The sequence below is a fragment of the Macrobrachium nipponense genome, chromosome 16, assembly GCF_015104395.2.
Source record: "Macrobrachium nipponense isolate FS-2020 chromosome 16, ASM1510439v2, whole genome shotgun sequence".
In the NCBI taxonomy this organism is placed as follows: domain Eukaryota; kingdom Metazoa; phylum Arthropoda; class Malacostraca; order Decapoda; family Palaemonidae; genus Macrobrachium; species Macrobrachium nipponense.
The window spans coordinates 19,809,656-19,822,849 of record NC_087209.1 but is presented as its reverse complement, the minus strand read 5'-3'; the positions used below and the strand labels follow the sequence as shown (position 1 = coordinate 19,822,849).

The 13,194-nt window shown below is 38.0% G+C and overlaps 1 protein-coding gene across 1 annotated transcript in view; it reads left to right on the top strand.

Annotated features, from left to right (window-relative positions):
- Positions 1 to 13,194, top strand: part of LOC135195591 (F-box/WD repeat-containing protein 7-like) — a 67,063-nt gene that overhangs the window by 35,815 nt on the left and 18,054 nt on the right. The window contains 8 exon segments of the mRNA XM_064221907.1: positions 3,706 to 3,822; positions 4,282 to 4,554; positions 4,556 to 5,224; positions 6,292 to 6,371; positions 6,535 to 6,694; positions 6,845 to 7,114; positions 8,306 to 8,485; positions 9,460 to 9,641. Of these exon segments, the coding sequence (XP_064077977.1) occupies positions 3,706 to 3,822; positions 4,282 to 4,554; positions 4,556 to 5,224; positions 6,292 to 6,371; positions 6,535 to 6,694; positions 6,845 to 7,114; positions 8,306 to 8,485; positions 9,460 to 9,641 (1,931 nt within the window).

The following is a 13,194-nucleotide window of genomic DNA, read 5'->3' as shown; positions in this document are numbered from 1 at the left end:
TAAAAGGACCCCACAAGACTGATGTCCAAGAATGCGCTGGCATTCGTTGTAAGAAACGTCATTACAGACACTCATAAGGCCTGTCCTGACGAACAGTTACAACTGTTGAGAATAGAAGCTCATGAAGTTAGAGCTATAGCGACGTCTCTCTTGTTTCATAAGAATATGTCGTTAAAAACATAATAGATACGACATTTTGGAGATGCAACTCAGTATTTGCATCTCATTACTTGAAAGACGTGCGTGTGACATATGAGAAGTGTTTTTCTCTAGGTCCTTTCGTATCAGCGGATACGATTCTGGGTACGGGAGCAGACACCAATCCTTAAATGTTTATACTTTTCTTCTTTTTGGATATGGTCGAGTCTCTTCTAACAATAGAGGACTTAGGCTAGCAGGGCGGGCGGCCGTCTATGTTGTTCAGTAAAATTCTTGTCATATCCAATTAGTTGAGTATAATTTTTGAAAATTATGTATGTGTGCGTAGTGATTTTGAGTTACGATTGTTGTGACGAGTTCGGGGATAACTCTTAACAATCTGTAGTTCTAACGTATGGTTAGGATCAGGGTGGTCGGGATTGGTTGTGTGCTCCTTCATAAGGTGTATTGTCATATAAGTGGATCAGCACCCATTGACAAAGTCCTTTTAGGCTCTGCCGAGTAAGTGGGTAAGACCCATCGGCAGACCCACAAGAACTCTTGGCCATAGATCATATATCTCGCTAAAGTTTCTTGAGGTGATGCAGACTACTGGGCAAACACCCACGAAGTCTACCACCTATCAGGTAGGAACCAAGGTTTTATTTATACCTACAACATATGTTGTTTACCTGTCTATTCCATATAGAAGCTGTCTCTTACCCTCCACCGAAGGGTGCCAATCAGCTATGTATATATCTGACAGGTAAGTTGATTGTATGAAAATGATATTGTTATGTTACAATAAAGTTTCATACATACTTACCTGGCAGATATATACAATTAAAGGCCCACCCAGCCTCCCCGCAGGAGACAGGTGGAAGAGAGAAAATATGATAGAAAACGGGGATGGGGAGGTTCCTAGTCCTGCACCCAGGGCAGGCCGGTAGATCACCTGACCTACCTGTAGCGAGTGGCGCGAAATTTGAATTTCTGTCGGGGACGACGGAGTCTTAGCTATGTATATATCTGCCAGGTAAGTATGTATGAAACTTATTGTAACATAACAATATCATTTTTGTTCCATACAAACTAAATGTATTTATAATCCTCGCCAGGAAGTATGTCTGAAACTTTATTGTAACATAACAATCATCATGTTTTGCCTTCCATACAAACTAATGTATTTATAATCCTCTGTGAAGTTTAATTGGTGTTACCCATTGTTGAAGATTTTAGCTATCGGGGGACGCAAAGTAAACAGAAAAAACGACGAATGGCTTTTGTGGGGTTGTTGTGCAATGAGAAGCTCAAAAGTTCAAGGAAAGATGTAATATATAACTACAGGCGGTCCCCGGGTTACGACGGTTCTGGCTTACGACGTTCCGAGGTTACGACGCTTTTTCTTAAATATTCAATGGAAAAATCCGTCCTGGGTTACGACGCTTGTTCCGAGGTTACGACGCTGACGCTTCCGACGCTCCGAGTTAACGACGCTTTTAAAAAATTTTAAAAACGCATACTATGATAAAAATCCTTTATAGTTTAGCACAGTATATTAATAAAAATAAGTTTCTGGTTAGATTACAACAAAAAATTTTGAGATTATGATGATTTTCGACACTTTTTATGTTGTATTTTTCTATGTTTTTTAGTGACGCCTCATATGCGGAACTAGTTTCCGAGCGAATGAATACATACTAGTTTACATATAACAGTCCAAAAGCGCAAATAATGAAAAAATCATTGCTTGTTTCCAGTAATAATAACAAAACGAAGTTTCTGGTTAGATTACAACGCAAATTCCAAGTATCCAAAGAGAGACATTATCCAGTAATTTGATCAGAGAGAGAGAGAGAGAGAGAGAGAGAGAGAGAGAGAGAGAGAGAGAGAGAGAGAGAGAGGCATCTTCCGACGCTCCGAGTTAAGGACAGAGAAGTTTGTTCGTTTCGTTAAACGGCCTCTGACTCATGCCAGTAAATGTTTGTTGATACCTAATAAAATATAAGCCTATTTAAGATACGTTTACTTTAATTAGTCTATATGATACGTAAATAGTAATCAACTGTTCTTGTAGCCCTCAATATTTGGCAAAATCGAAGTATCCAAAGAGAGACATTATCCAGTACGTAATTTGATCAGAGAGAGAGAGAGAGAGAGAGAGAGAGAGAGAGAGAGAGACGCTTTGGCAACAATGGTCTCGGGGGTTTTTTTATAGCTTCCTTCTGCTTGATGATCGTGGATATTGTAGAAGGATTTCGACCATACTCGTTGCCAAATCGACGATACGAACGCCACGTTCATGCTTTGCTATAATTTCATGTTTTGCTTCCATCGAAATCATTTTCTTGGGTTTTTCGTATCACCTGCTTTGTCTTTAGCTTTGAGACCCATGGTTAATAATAAAATAGACAAAACACGAAAAATAGGCGCAAATACAACGAACTAAACAACGACGTGTTAACATGCAGCACCAACAAACAAACAGACTGAACGCCATTTATCGGTCGCCTATACAACTAACACTCATCGCAAAATCGTATCTCAAATATTTCGTTGTATATCAAAGCTTGTATTTTCGCAAATTTTCTGTTATATCTCAAAACATTCGTATATTAGGGCAATCGTATGTCAAGTTTCCAATGTAATTTGATCAGAGAGAGAGAGAGAGAGAAGAGATGAGAGAGAGAGAGAGAGAAGAGCGAGAGAGAGAGAGAGAGAGGAGAGAGAGAGAGACGCTTTGGCAACAATGGTCTCGGGGATTGACGTAACGTTTATTTTCTGAACAGATAGGACAGAGAAGTGTTCATTTCATTAAACGGCCTCTGACTCATGGCAGGAAATGTTTTGTTGATACTAATATATAAGCCTATTTAAAGATACATTTACCTTAATTAGTCTATATGATACGTAAATAGTAATCAGCTGTTCTTGTAGCCCTCAAGATTTTGCAAAATCACTCCAGGTTGTACATAAAACTTCAAGAATGTAGTGTCACCAGAGGATTACAATAGTTTTTACCTTCAAGAACCAGCATTCTTTTATGAAAATAACTCCAGGTTGTACATAAAACTACAGGAAACGACATGTAGTGTAACCAAAGGATTACAAGTAAGGTTTTTATAACTTTTTATTAGTTTAAGACATATTTCCAAGCGTCGTTCCGGCTTACGACGATTTTCGGCTTACGACGCGTCTCAAGAACGGAACCCCCGTCGTAACCCGGGGACTGCCTGTACCTGAAAACAATTCTCCTTATACTTTTAAACATTTATTTACAATTTTATATATTATTAGTTATGTTATAAATTATATAGTTTTCTAATATCAATTCTCTGTATATCATATTGTAATCTGTAATTCCTTTAAAATGAACACAACATTCTTTATAAACTTGAGTTTTTAGTCAGTAGCCCCTGTTGGCCTGTTCCAAATGAGTAGGGTTAATCTCCTGAATAATAAAATAGTAGGTGAGGAGGTGGCTTTTGATTTTTCAGTGACAAGTGTTCATTAGTGAAAGATTGAACATTTTTTTTTATGTTTATTAATTAATCTTTCTTTCTGCAGAATGATGTTATGATGGGTGATCGAGTTGTGGACATCAATGTTGCTACAGTGGAGGAATTGGAGACATTGGTGGGCGTTGGCCGCGCAAAGGCTGAGGCCATTGTCACCACTCGTACTGTAAGTAAATTAAGTATTGCCTTGTGTCCTTTTACAGTCCATTATTAAGTAGTCATCGAATTGTAACAAATTTTTCATAATAGCCCATTTCTGACTTTAGGTAGTCAAAATTTTGATGTCCATGCTTTTCGTGTAGCTGAGAGGCAAGATGGTGTAGTATCTCACTCCTGGTCATTTGTTTCTAATTTAGGTATGTTAACCTAAGCTATTAACAAATATAAAAAATATCCCTAACAGGATTGTTTCCCCTTTTAACATTATATTTTATACTAGTCTTTGCTATAGATAATTTTGAATTTAGTAATACCCAAGCTCTACAACTTTTAACTGTAGCAGCTTTAGTTTTCTCAGGAATTTTATACAATTTTTGGCAATGTAAGGATTGCACAAGGTTGCTGTACTATGGAGCACTGGGACTGTGAAATTTGTTTTAATCTGTTAATAACCTTTGATTTTCAGTCTGTAGTAGAGTTCAACACCATTGATGACCTCCTCCTGGTCCCAGGGATTGGCAAGAGCTTACTAGAACAAAACAGAGGCGTGTTGGTGTGCAGCGTTCCTGGTGGTGCTCCTGTCACCAGGCACAGCACATTTCGACGCAGCCTAAGGCGTGCATCTCAGGACGTCAGACTCCGAGATTTAGTAGGGAAGATAGAAGACAATTCTGGGGAGGGTTTGGGGAATCTTACCGTTTGTGCCTCAGGTCAGGCTGTGAAGCCTACACGCGTCTGGTGCACGAGAGTCGAGTCTCTCGGAAAGCACTGACTGCGTTGTGGAGCAACCTTGTGTCACACAGGGTGTCATATGTAAAAGCGAACAAAATTCCAAGGACAATGTGAAATTAGATGTAAAAACTGAGAAAAGAGCCGAAGAGTTAAAAGACAAAGTGGAAGATGACACAGACCAAGAAGATGACACAAGTGATTTTTGTGACTGTTGTCTAGAAGATTTGAATGAACAAGATGATGGTGATGAGGATGATTTTATTGATGTACCTTTGTTAGAAAATGATGGTGATCAAGACAATGAGGATGAATCTGTGGTTATAATGAATAGTGATGACTTAGTAAATACTGGACCAGTAGTTAAGGTGAATAGTGATTCACATATATATCATAACAACAGTGCCAGAAACGATCGTACCTGTGGTGGTTCTGTGGTGAGTGGAGGCTTGGGCACTGATACTCCCCATGAGGATGTGCCCCCCGAGTTACCAATTAAAATTCAAACTTTGGCATCTCAGCAGCTCACGGACGGAGAAGATTCAGAAGAAGAAGATTTCGAAGGAGAGGAACTGGATAAGGAGGAAGAAGGCCAAATGGAAGAAGGTGGTGCTGAAGACGATTCAGATGATTACATGACAGTTGATCCCCCCACCTCACCGCATACCGATAAAAAACAGGTTTGTCATTAGTTCTGTGTTGCGCTATAATAAGAATGGTGTAGTTGATCAGGAACACACTTACAGTTGATCCATATGGCCAGTCCCTCAATTTCTTGGTTGGGGAATGTGATAAAAGCTTAGTATAATACAGTAACATGATACAAAACAAGTAACATAGTAACTTTTATGCAGTTTTTGTCAAGGATTTCATAGTTCACAGTTGTTTCAAAAACATTTATACTATATTCCTGAAATGAATGTTGGAACAAATGGAAAAGTCAAAATTGCAAGTTTTTATGGATAGAAATTGTAAAAGATGCCACTGAGAAATTTAATGGTAGAGAATAGGTAGAACCTCAGAGGGATAATAGCTTAATTGCCTAATTTATAAAAACTTAAGAGTCAAGATGAAATTGGAGAAATATGTAGGATTGTAGAAAGTTCTACATTCTAAAGAGAGTGATTTGAAGAATTATTTGAATTGGTTGACTCCTGTTTATGACTAATTCTACATTTTTTCATATATTCAAGTAGACAAATATTATTTGTTTCTTCACACATACAAAACAATCCTGGATATCACACTTAAGAACAGCTGAATAGTATTCCATTGAGAAAAAGATTATTATAAAAGAAACTCTCAGTTTGAATGTCAGCATCTAGAGACAACTAATGCTGATTTTATCATGTGAAAATATTAATATCTTTGTGTTTTTAAGGTATTGTGGAAAGTAGTGACATAGTCCTTTTTTTTTTAAGAAATTGTGTAAAAAAAATTATGTAATTATGATTATCTGGTAAAAAAAAAAAAGGCTCCATAGGGGTTCCTTTATTTAAAGCATACTGTTGCATTTGACCTTTTCCCTTATAGCTGCTTAACTTTAACCTTTTTCATGCTCTACTCTGCACCTGTTTAGATTAACAAACCTTTCATGCCAGGCCTGCAAGTGTAGATATGTGATTTGAAGGTCATTTTAAACTACCCATTGATGATGTGTCCTTTTAACTTCAAATTTCTATTAATTAGCTTATTGTAATAATACTTGTGAAACAACAATTTGTGTAAAGTTATTTGTTCCTTTCAGATCAAAAGGAAGTCTGAAGTGTGTTCAGACACTAAAGGAGTGTGCCCGGTGAAGAAGTCATGTAAAGCAGTTGAAAGTGGGTAAGTAACAACTAGAAGATTAGTTAGCTGTTGATGTTCTACACTGTCACCTGTTACTTGTCTTTGCAACCAGTGGCAATGATATTCAGCCTTTTAAATTTTTTTTTGTATTGTGCATAGGATGATAAATTTAAGGATGCTGTTAAAGCAAATTTATTTTCAGGGGGGAAAGCAGCCGAAGAAAAATGTGTGGTTTGGCAGCGCATAAGGTATCCCCACCTCCTGCTGGGCTCAAGTCCTGGTTAGCAAAATATCAAACATGGTCACCAGCACAAAAGCTCCATGCGTTAGATTCGTTAATTGATGTTTGTGATTTAAATCAAGTAAGTACCAGGAAAATGTGCCTTTCAACTTTTTTGTTTTTTTAGACAGTTTCACATCATATTGTACCATACATTCTACTTGCAGTTATGTGTCTGTAGTACAGTATATCCTAACCTATAAATTACTTGAGAACTTTCTTCCCGTTTTAGGTCAGGCATATCCACCAGATTATTCTACCCCAGTTCCAGCGAGATTTCATCTCACTTTTACCAAAGGAGCTAGCGCTGTATGTGCTTGGCTTCTTGCCTCCAAAAGACCTGTTAAGGGCAGCTCAAACTTGTAAATATTGGAATATATTAGCCGCTGATAATCTCCTATGGAGAGAAAAATGCCGGGAGGCAGGTATTGATGATCACATGATTATCATGGACCGCAGACGGAGGAAAGGCACTAGTGTCAGTCACGTTTCTCCATTCAAGGTTAGTCTAGGTCTTGAGACAGATCTTGCATTGTTAAAACTACACTTTGCAGATGCTTTATTTTTCAAATATAGTTTTAGGATTTTATGCATCCTCTGATCCTCATAATGGTATTGTCTGGTACACTATTACATACTAAGGTTTTATCATGTACATTATAGTGTGAATCATTTTCCCAGCTGCCTATGATGTAAGACATTCCTAGATGTGATTTTAGAATATGCTTCAAAGCATGTGATAATGCTAAATCTGTTAATATTGATGGCTGTAAAATAACACTTGATTTTGTAATGCAAGACTCTAGATTTAAACATGAAAGAAATCAAATTTGTAAACATTGTGAAAGTCTAGTGGTTGCTTCTGTTTTAAAACAGATTGTAAAATTATTGTAAGTTGACAGTGAAAAAGTTGAAGGCAGCCAAAGAGTAGTTTAAACAGTACACCATTTCTTATGGCCTTGCCACAAGAGCTTCGTACCTAGTACTAAATCAGAGTTAGTTAAAACATGACAGGCCTGTTGGTTAGAAACCATAGATTGCAAAAATTCACTGTCACTTTTCTAGAGAAACTTGAATAACATGCCAGAACCTAAAAAATATGTATATATAAAATTTTATGCATATTCCAGATTAGGCATATTTTAATTTTTTAATGTCTAGACAACCCTGCTTTTTTCAAGTTCTTACAAATCTATAATTTAATTAATCATCTGTTTTATAGAAGAAACCTGTCAGGCCAACCTTATTGATTCATGAGGGCTGGCTCAGTACTAAATGCAGCTCGGCTTACTAACGAGGAATCCATATCCAATTCTGAAATTAGATGGTGATGGGTGAATGGACTCATTTCCCAAAATTCAGTATTCCTTTGTTGATGTTAGTAGCATTGCAAAGTTCTTTGTTAAATAATGTTGATTGCAGCTATGACAGAGAGAGAAAGAAGAGAGAAAAAACAGTATACTTGATTGTTAATTGGTTTGTCAAAGTGGATACTATTCTTAGGGTGTTCTTTTACAAAAATGTATACATTGCAATACACTCCCTGAACACCTGAATTAGCCCTGGTCAGTAATTCAGGTGTTCAGGTAAGTATTACAATATTAGTTTTACTATGAAAACTTCATTTCCCTTTCCTGTTGAGTGTAGCATTGGCTGCTAGTAGTTAAACTCACAAGTTTTCTTTCATTTTCAGGCTGCATTCATGCGACAGCACAGAATAGAAATGAACTGGCGATTAACGCCTTTACGTCCACCTCGGGTGCTGAAAGGCCATGATGACCATGTCATCACCTGTCTCCAATTTTCTGGTAATACCATAGTGTCAGGTTCTGACGATAACACGCTTAAAGTGTGGAATGCCACATCGGGGAAGGTAAGTAATAGATTTTTGTAGAATTATGAATTTGTTGCATTGTGGTACTTGTTCTGTTTATATCCGTAACTGTTATAGATACTCTTTTGCTTTTTATGATAGTTGTCCAAATCTGTTCGTTATTATAGTAAATTGTTTATTTTATTAAGGTAGCTCAGGTTTTAAGGATAAAATGTAAACTTTATATTACTACAGAGACGGATAAAATAATTTTTGTTTATAAACACTAAAAATAATAAGCAAGATAATGAAAAATTTCTGCTTGTGATGTTTCACAAGGGGGGAAAAAGACAGTTTATTGTCTTCAAGAATATCTGGGTCAGTAGTTCATGGCAAATACAACTCTATTAGCCGTGGTTTGTGCACTATATTGTCTGCGAGATAATTTAGCCTTGTTGAGTATACGTAATATATTAATCCGTAGAACAGCTACTAAGTCTTAAAGAAGTGTGTTATCATATTGAGATGGTGTTGATACCTCTTGATTATTTAAATATTCGAGATGTACAAATATTATAGTGGCCACAATGAGCTCATATTCTTGATGTCTTAAAAATTTGGGATATGTATTTTATAAAAAATAGATATAGAAATTCTTTTCAGGAGAGTGTTGAATTGATACTTGGCTATCATTGACTTCAGATCCTAGTTAGAAATGAAAACAACATTATTCATTTTAGATTCAACAATTTTAGGGGAAAGTATATCCAAAAATAGTTAGAAATATAGAAGTTTAAAGGTATTTGTGATCGTTACTGCAGAAAGCTAAGTAGATTTGACAAGTAGACAACACATATATTAGCTACCTATGGTAGATTATTTTAGCTTTACCATTATATTATTTCACACGTTATGTCTCAGTTAAGTAAAATAAGGAGTTAATTTCAAGTTTGCATCTTTCATCAGGCATTAATGTACATAAGTTTAATTGATAGTTGTACTCGATTCATATAAATTTTTGCTTTCATTTTCAGTGTATGCGAACTTTAACTGGTCACACGGGTGGTGTTTGGTCATCTCAGATGTCAGATAACCTCATAGTTAGTGGGAGTACGGACCGCATGCTTCGAGTTTGGAATGCTGAGACGGGCGATTGTATTCATACATTATATGGGCACACTTCAACCGTTCGGTGTCTTCACTTGCATGGAAGCAAGTAAGTAACGTTTAATGAATAAAATGAACCCCTTCTGGAGTTCTTTTTCTTAACATTGAAATGCTACTATGTCATCCCCCTTAATTGGGTAAAGCCTACAGTGCCTGATGCATGGCATATTATTATTATGAATTATTATTGTTTTGGAGAAAATAAAATCGAAGTTGTGTATCTGTAGAAATATAATTAAAAGGAAAGCTAAACTGAGAGCTTTCGAGAGTGTGCATTTCCCCTTTTCAGTCTGTTTAGCTTTATTTTTAAGTATATATTTGTACAGATATGGTCAGTCCCCAGGATACATTGTGTTCAGGTTATGTAGTTCCAGACTTACTGTGCTACGTTCACAGTGCCATTAACCCCAATTTTTGACGCTGTTACCCACTTTACGGTGGAGTAACCCAGATTTAAGGCGCTGTAATGCTATTCATTCCCGTTATAATTATGATGCTGTGGGTTACAGCGATTTTCAACTTACGGTGCGCTGCCAGTGGACAGAATCCCTGCTGTAAAGTGGGGATTGCCTGTACATAATAGTGGAGTTGTTTCTCCATTTTAAGACTCATTCTACTATGTTGAATGTTAGTGTATTGAGACGAGTGAAACTCATTTCTTGGACTTAACCAAAGGCTTTTATCTTGGATGCATGGTGAGAATCAAAGCAGAGTGAAGAATTTGTGGAGATAAGAAAAAAAACCCAAAGAATTAATAGAAAGTAATGCTCTAGGTGCTGAAGGAATTCTACAAAGAATCTGAGTACTGTACTATATAGTTTGTGCCACCAAAGGCTCCCAAAGTTGCTTGCATTTCTCAACCTTTCATCTAAATAAAAAGTACTTGAGGAAAATCAGGCAAGAGTCTAGAAATGTGTACTCATTGGTCGTGTTAAACTATTTTATAACGACAGCAGCAGCAGCAGTATGGTCCCAAAAAATTTTCATGCTGCTAGGCCTAAAACAAACTGGAGAAGGAGGAGGAAACTCTGATGAAAACATTTTCCACCAACAAAGAATGTCACGAAACCAGCCATCCAAAAATTGGAAAGGTTATAGGTTAATTGAGAAGGCAGATTTCATAAGTAAAATAGCAACCATCTCACCTGTCAGGGTTAGTGCCAGCTGATGCAAATATTGCTGGGCTGTTGATAAAGTAAAGTTGCCTCTTTTGTATCTAAAAGCACAACGTATTCACAAGAATAATGGTGGTTTTATTTTAAAGATTCGTGGTTATTTCTGAAGAAATTAAAAAATCAAGAGAAAGTACATATATTAGAATACTGCATCAAAATCTAGAATCATGGAAAACAGTGGCCTGTTTTTAATAAGCAGAGCATAATTTTGCAAGCTGTACACTTTGTATATAAAGGTTAGATTCGTTACCATTAAACAAATGAGTGGAAACTCTTGAAGTTGGAGTAAAGTATGTTTATTAACTTTTAGAATATGCGTAATTCAGATTGCAAAATGTAATAGTATTTCCACCATTGCATTCATGGGTCTTTGTATTTTTGTACATGCAACTTCCCCGGCAGATATATACCTAGCTTATGTCTCTGACGTCCGACAGAAATTTGAATTTCGCGGCACACGCTGCAGGTAGGTTAGGTGATCTACCCCCCTGCCGCTGGGTGGCAGGAATAGGAACCATTCCCGTTCTAGAACCAGATTTTCTCTGTCGCGGTAGTGTCAACATATGTTGTTGCTACCTCCTGACTAGATTTTCGTTTTTCATCGCCATCGATCTTCTGGGCTGTCTTTTGCAGGGAAGTACTGGGTCTTTGGTTCGGCATACGCTTTTATTAACTTTTTAATGAATTTGGCTTCGAAAATTTCGAAGAATATATGACGTGTAACTACCGAAATTTTCGGTAGACACTCACATAGTTTGCAAGAAAGGGAAATATTAATATTAATTCATTAATACGTGTAATAAGTGTTAGAATTGATTGAGGAAATAAACTGACTTCCTACTTTAGGGAGTCAGTAAAGCATGTAACTAGATACGTTTCTTTAAAAAGTTTTTTGGATACTCGTACTAACGAGCAATTAGAGTATTAACAGAACTAGTTGTGTTGCATCCTCATCACCTTCTTACTTCGCAGAAACTTCAAATTCATAATTGCAATTTGAAGACAAGGATTGTGGCTCAAAATGCGAGCTATTAAAAGGTAAGAAGTGATTACTAGTGTTCCCCATTGCAGTGGAAGGTGCGTCTGATCGGCTCTGTCTCGCTCTCAGGCCTAGACCTCTTTCAAGCTCCCAAGTCCAGGGGAGAAGGAATGTCGAAAGCCGTAAGGAGGTTTCAGAGAATCCCCACCGGTCAGGCGTCCCCTCGGCAGGTTCTGTAGAGCGTCCCAGACTGCCAAGGATAGCCATTGAAAAGGCATCCTTAAAAAAGTGCGTCTCTTCATCTTACATCTGAAAAGACGAAGAATGTATATGTTTGGAGTTTGAATGATCTAGCGCGTTCTCTGAAAACTAAGAGAACACTGAGCAAGAGCCAGCCAGGAAGCCGCGTTCCAGCAAGCTAGCGTGAGCCACGTTCCAACAGCCAGCAGCGAGCCGCGTTCCAGCAAACAGACTAGCGCGAGCCGCGTTCCTACAACCAAACGCGAGCCGCGTTCCAGCAACTGAGCGCGAGCCGCGTTCTAGAAAATTTTTCTTGGCGCAAGGCGCCTTCAAAGAGACGAAGCGCTAGCCTGGCGCAAAAACAGACAGCTAGAGCAAGGAGCCTTATAGTAGAGTGGCAATCAGAACGATCCTTCCATTGAACGTTTCCGGGCAAGAGGCTCTTTCTAAAAGGGGTCTAGTAGGCGCTCGGAACTATCAGGGCGCACGGGACCTTCCACGCAAGCGGAACGTTCCAGGAGCGAGTCTCCTTTCTAGCGTGCGGAACATTCCGGGTGCGCGGAACTATCCAGGCGCAAGGAGCCAGGCGCCAGAATATTCCAAATCTTCTTATGAGAGAGAGGTCAGTCACAAGGCTCCTCTTTGAGTTTTTAACTTGAGCAACTTTCCCCTGGCAAAGGTGCAAGATGTCGCACAGGCGGCCGTCGCTTTTGTCAGAAGGATTCTGATACTAAGAGAAGCCATTTTTTCATTATTCAGAAGACTCCTGTGTTTGGCAGTTCCTCTCAATGCGGACTCTCTCCTTCATTCATGCTCTTCCCTCGTTATGAAGAGGCAAGAGCTTTGGGAGTTTTTTCTTATAAGAATCTCATTGACGTTTGGGTATGATGGCGGATAGGAAATATCTTCTTCCTTCCATAAACCCTACAGATGAACAGGAATTCTGTCTCTTCCGCGATTTATGAGGAAATCACGAAGATTTAAAGAGTTCCTGGATTAACTTCCTTCCTTAAGGAGATATATATACTCTTTCTATCGTTCTATTAACGAAAAGAACGAAGATAGTTAAAATTTTGCCTTTCTCTATCTGCCTCGGCAGGGAAAGAAGGTAGTAGAGTAGTATCTGCTGTATGAGAATACGATACGGCAAATCAGCACATACCATAGTTACTTCTTTGCTGAGCAACTCAATTACCAGTATCCTTCCA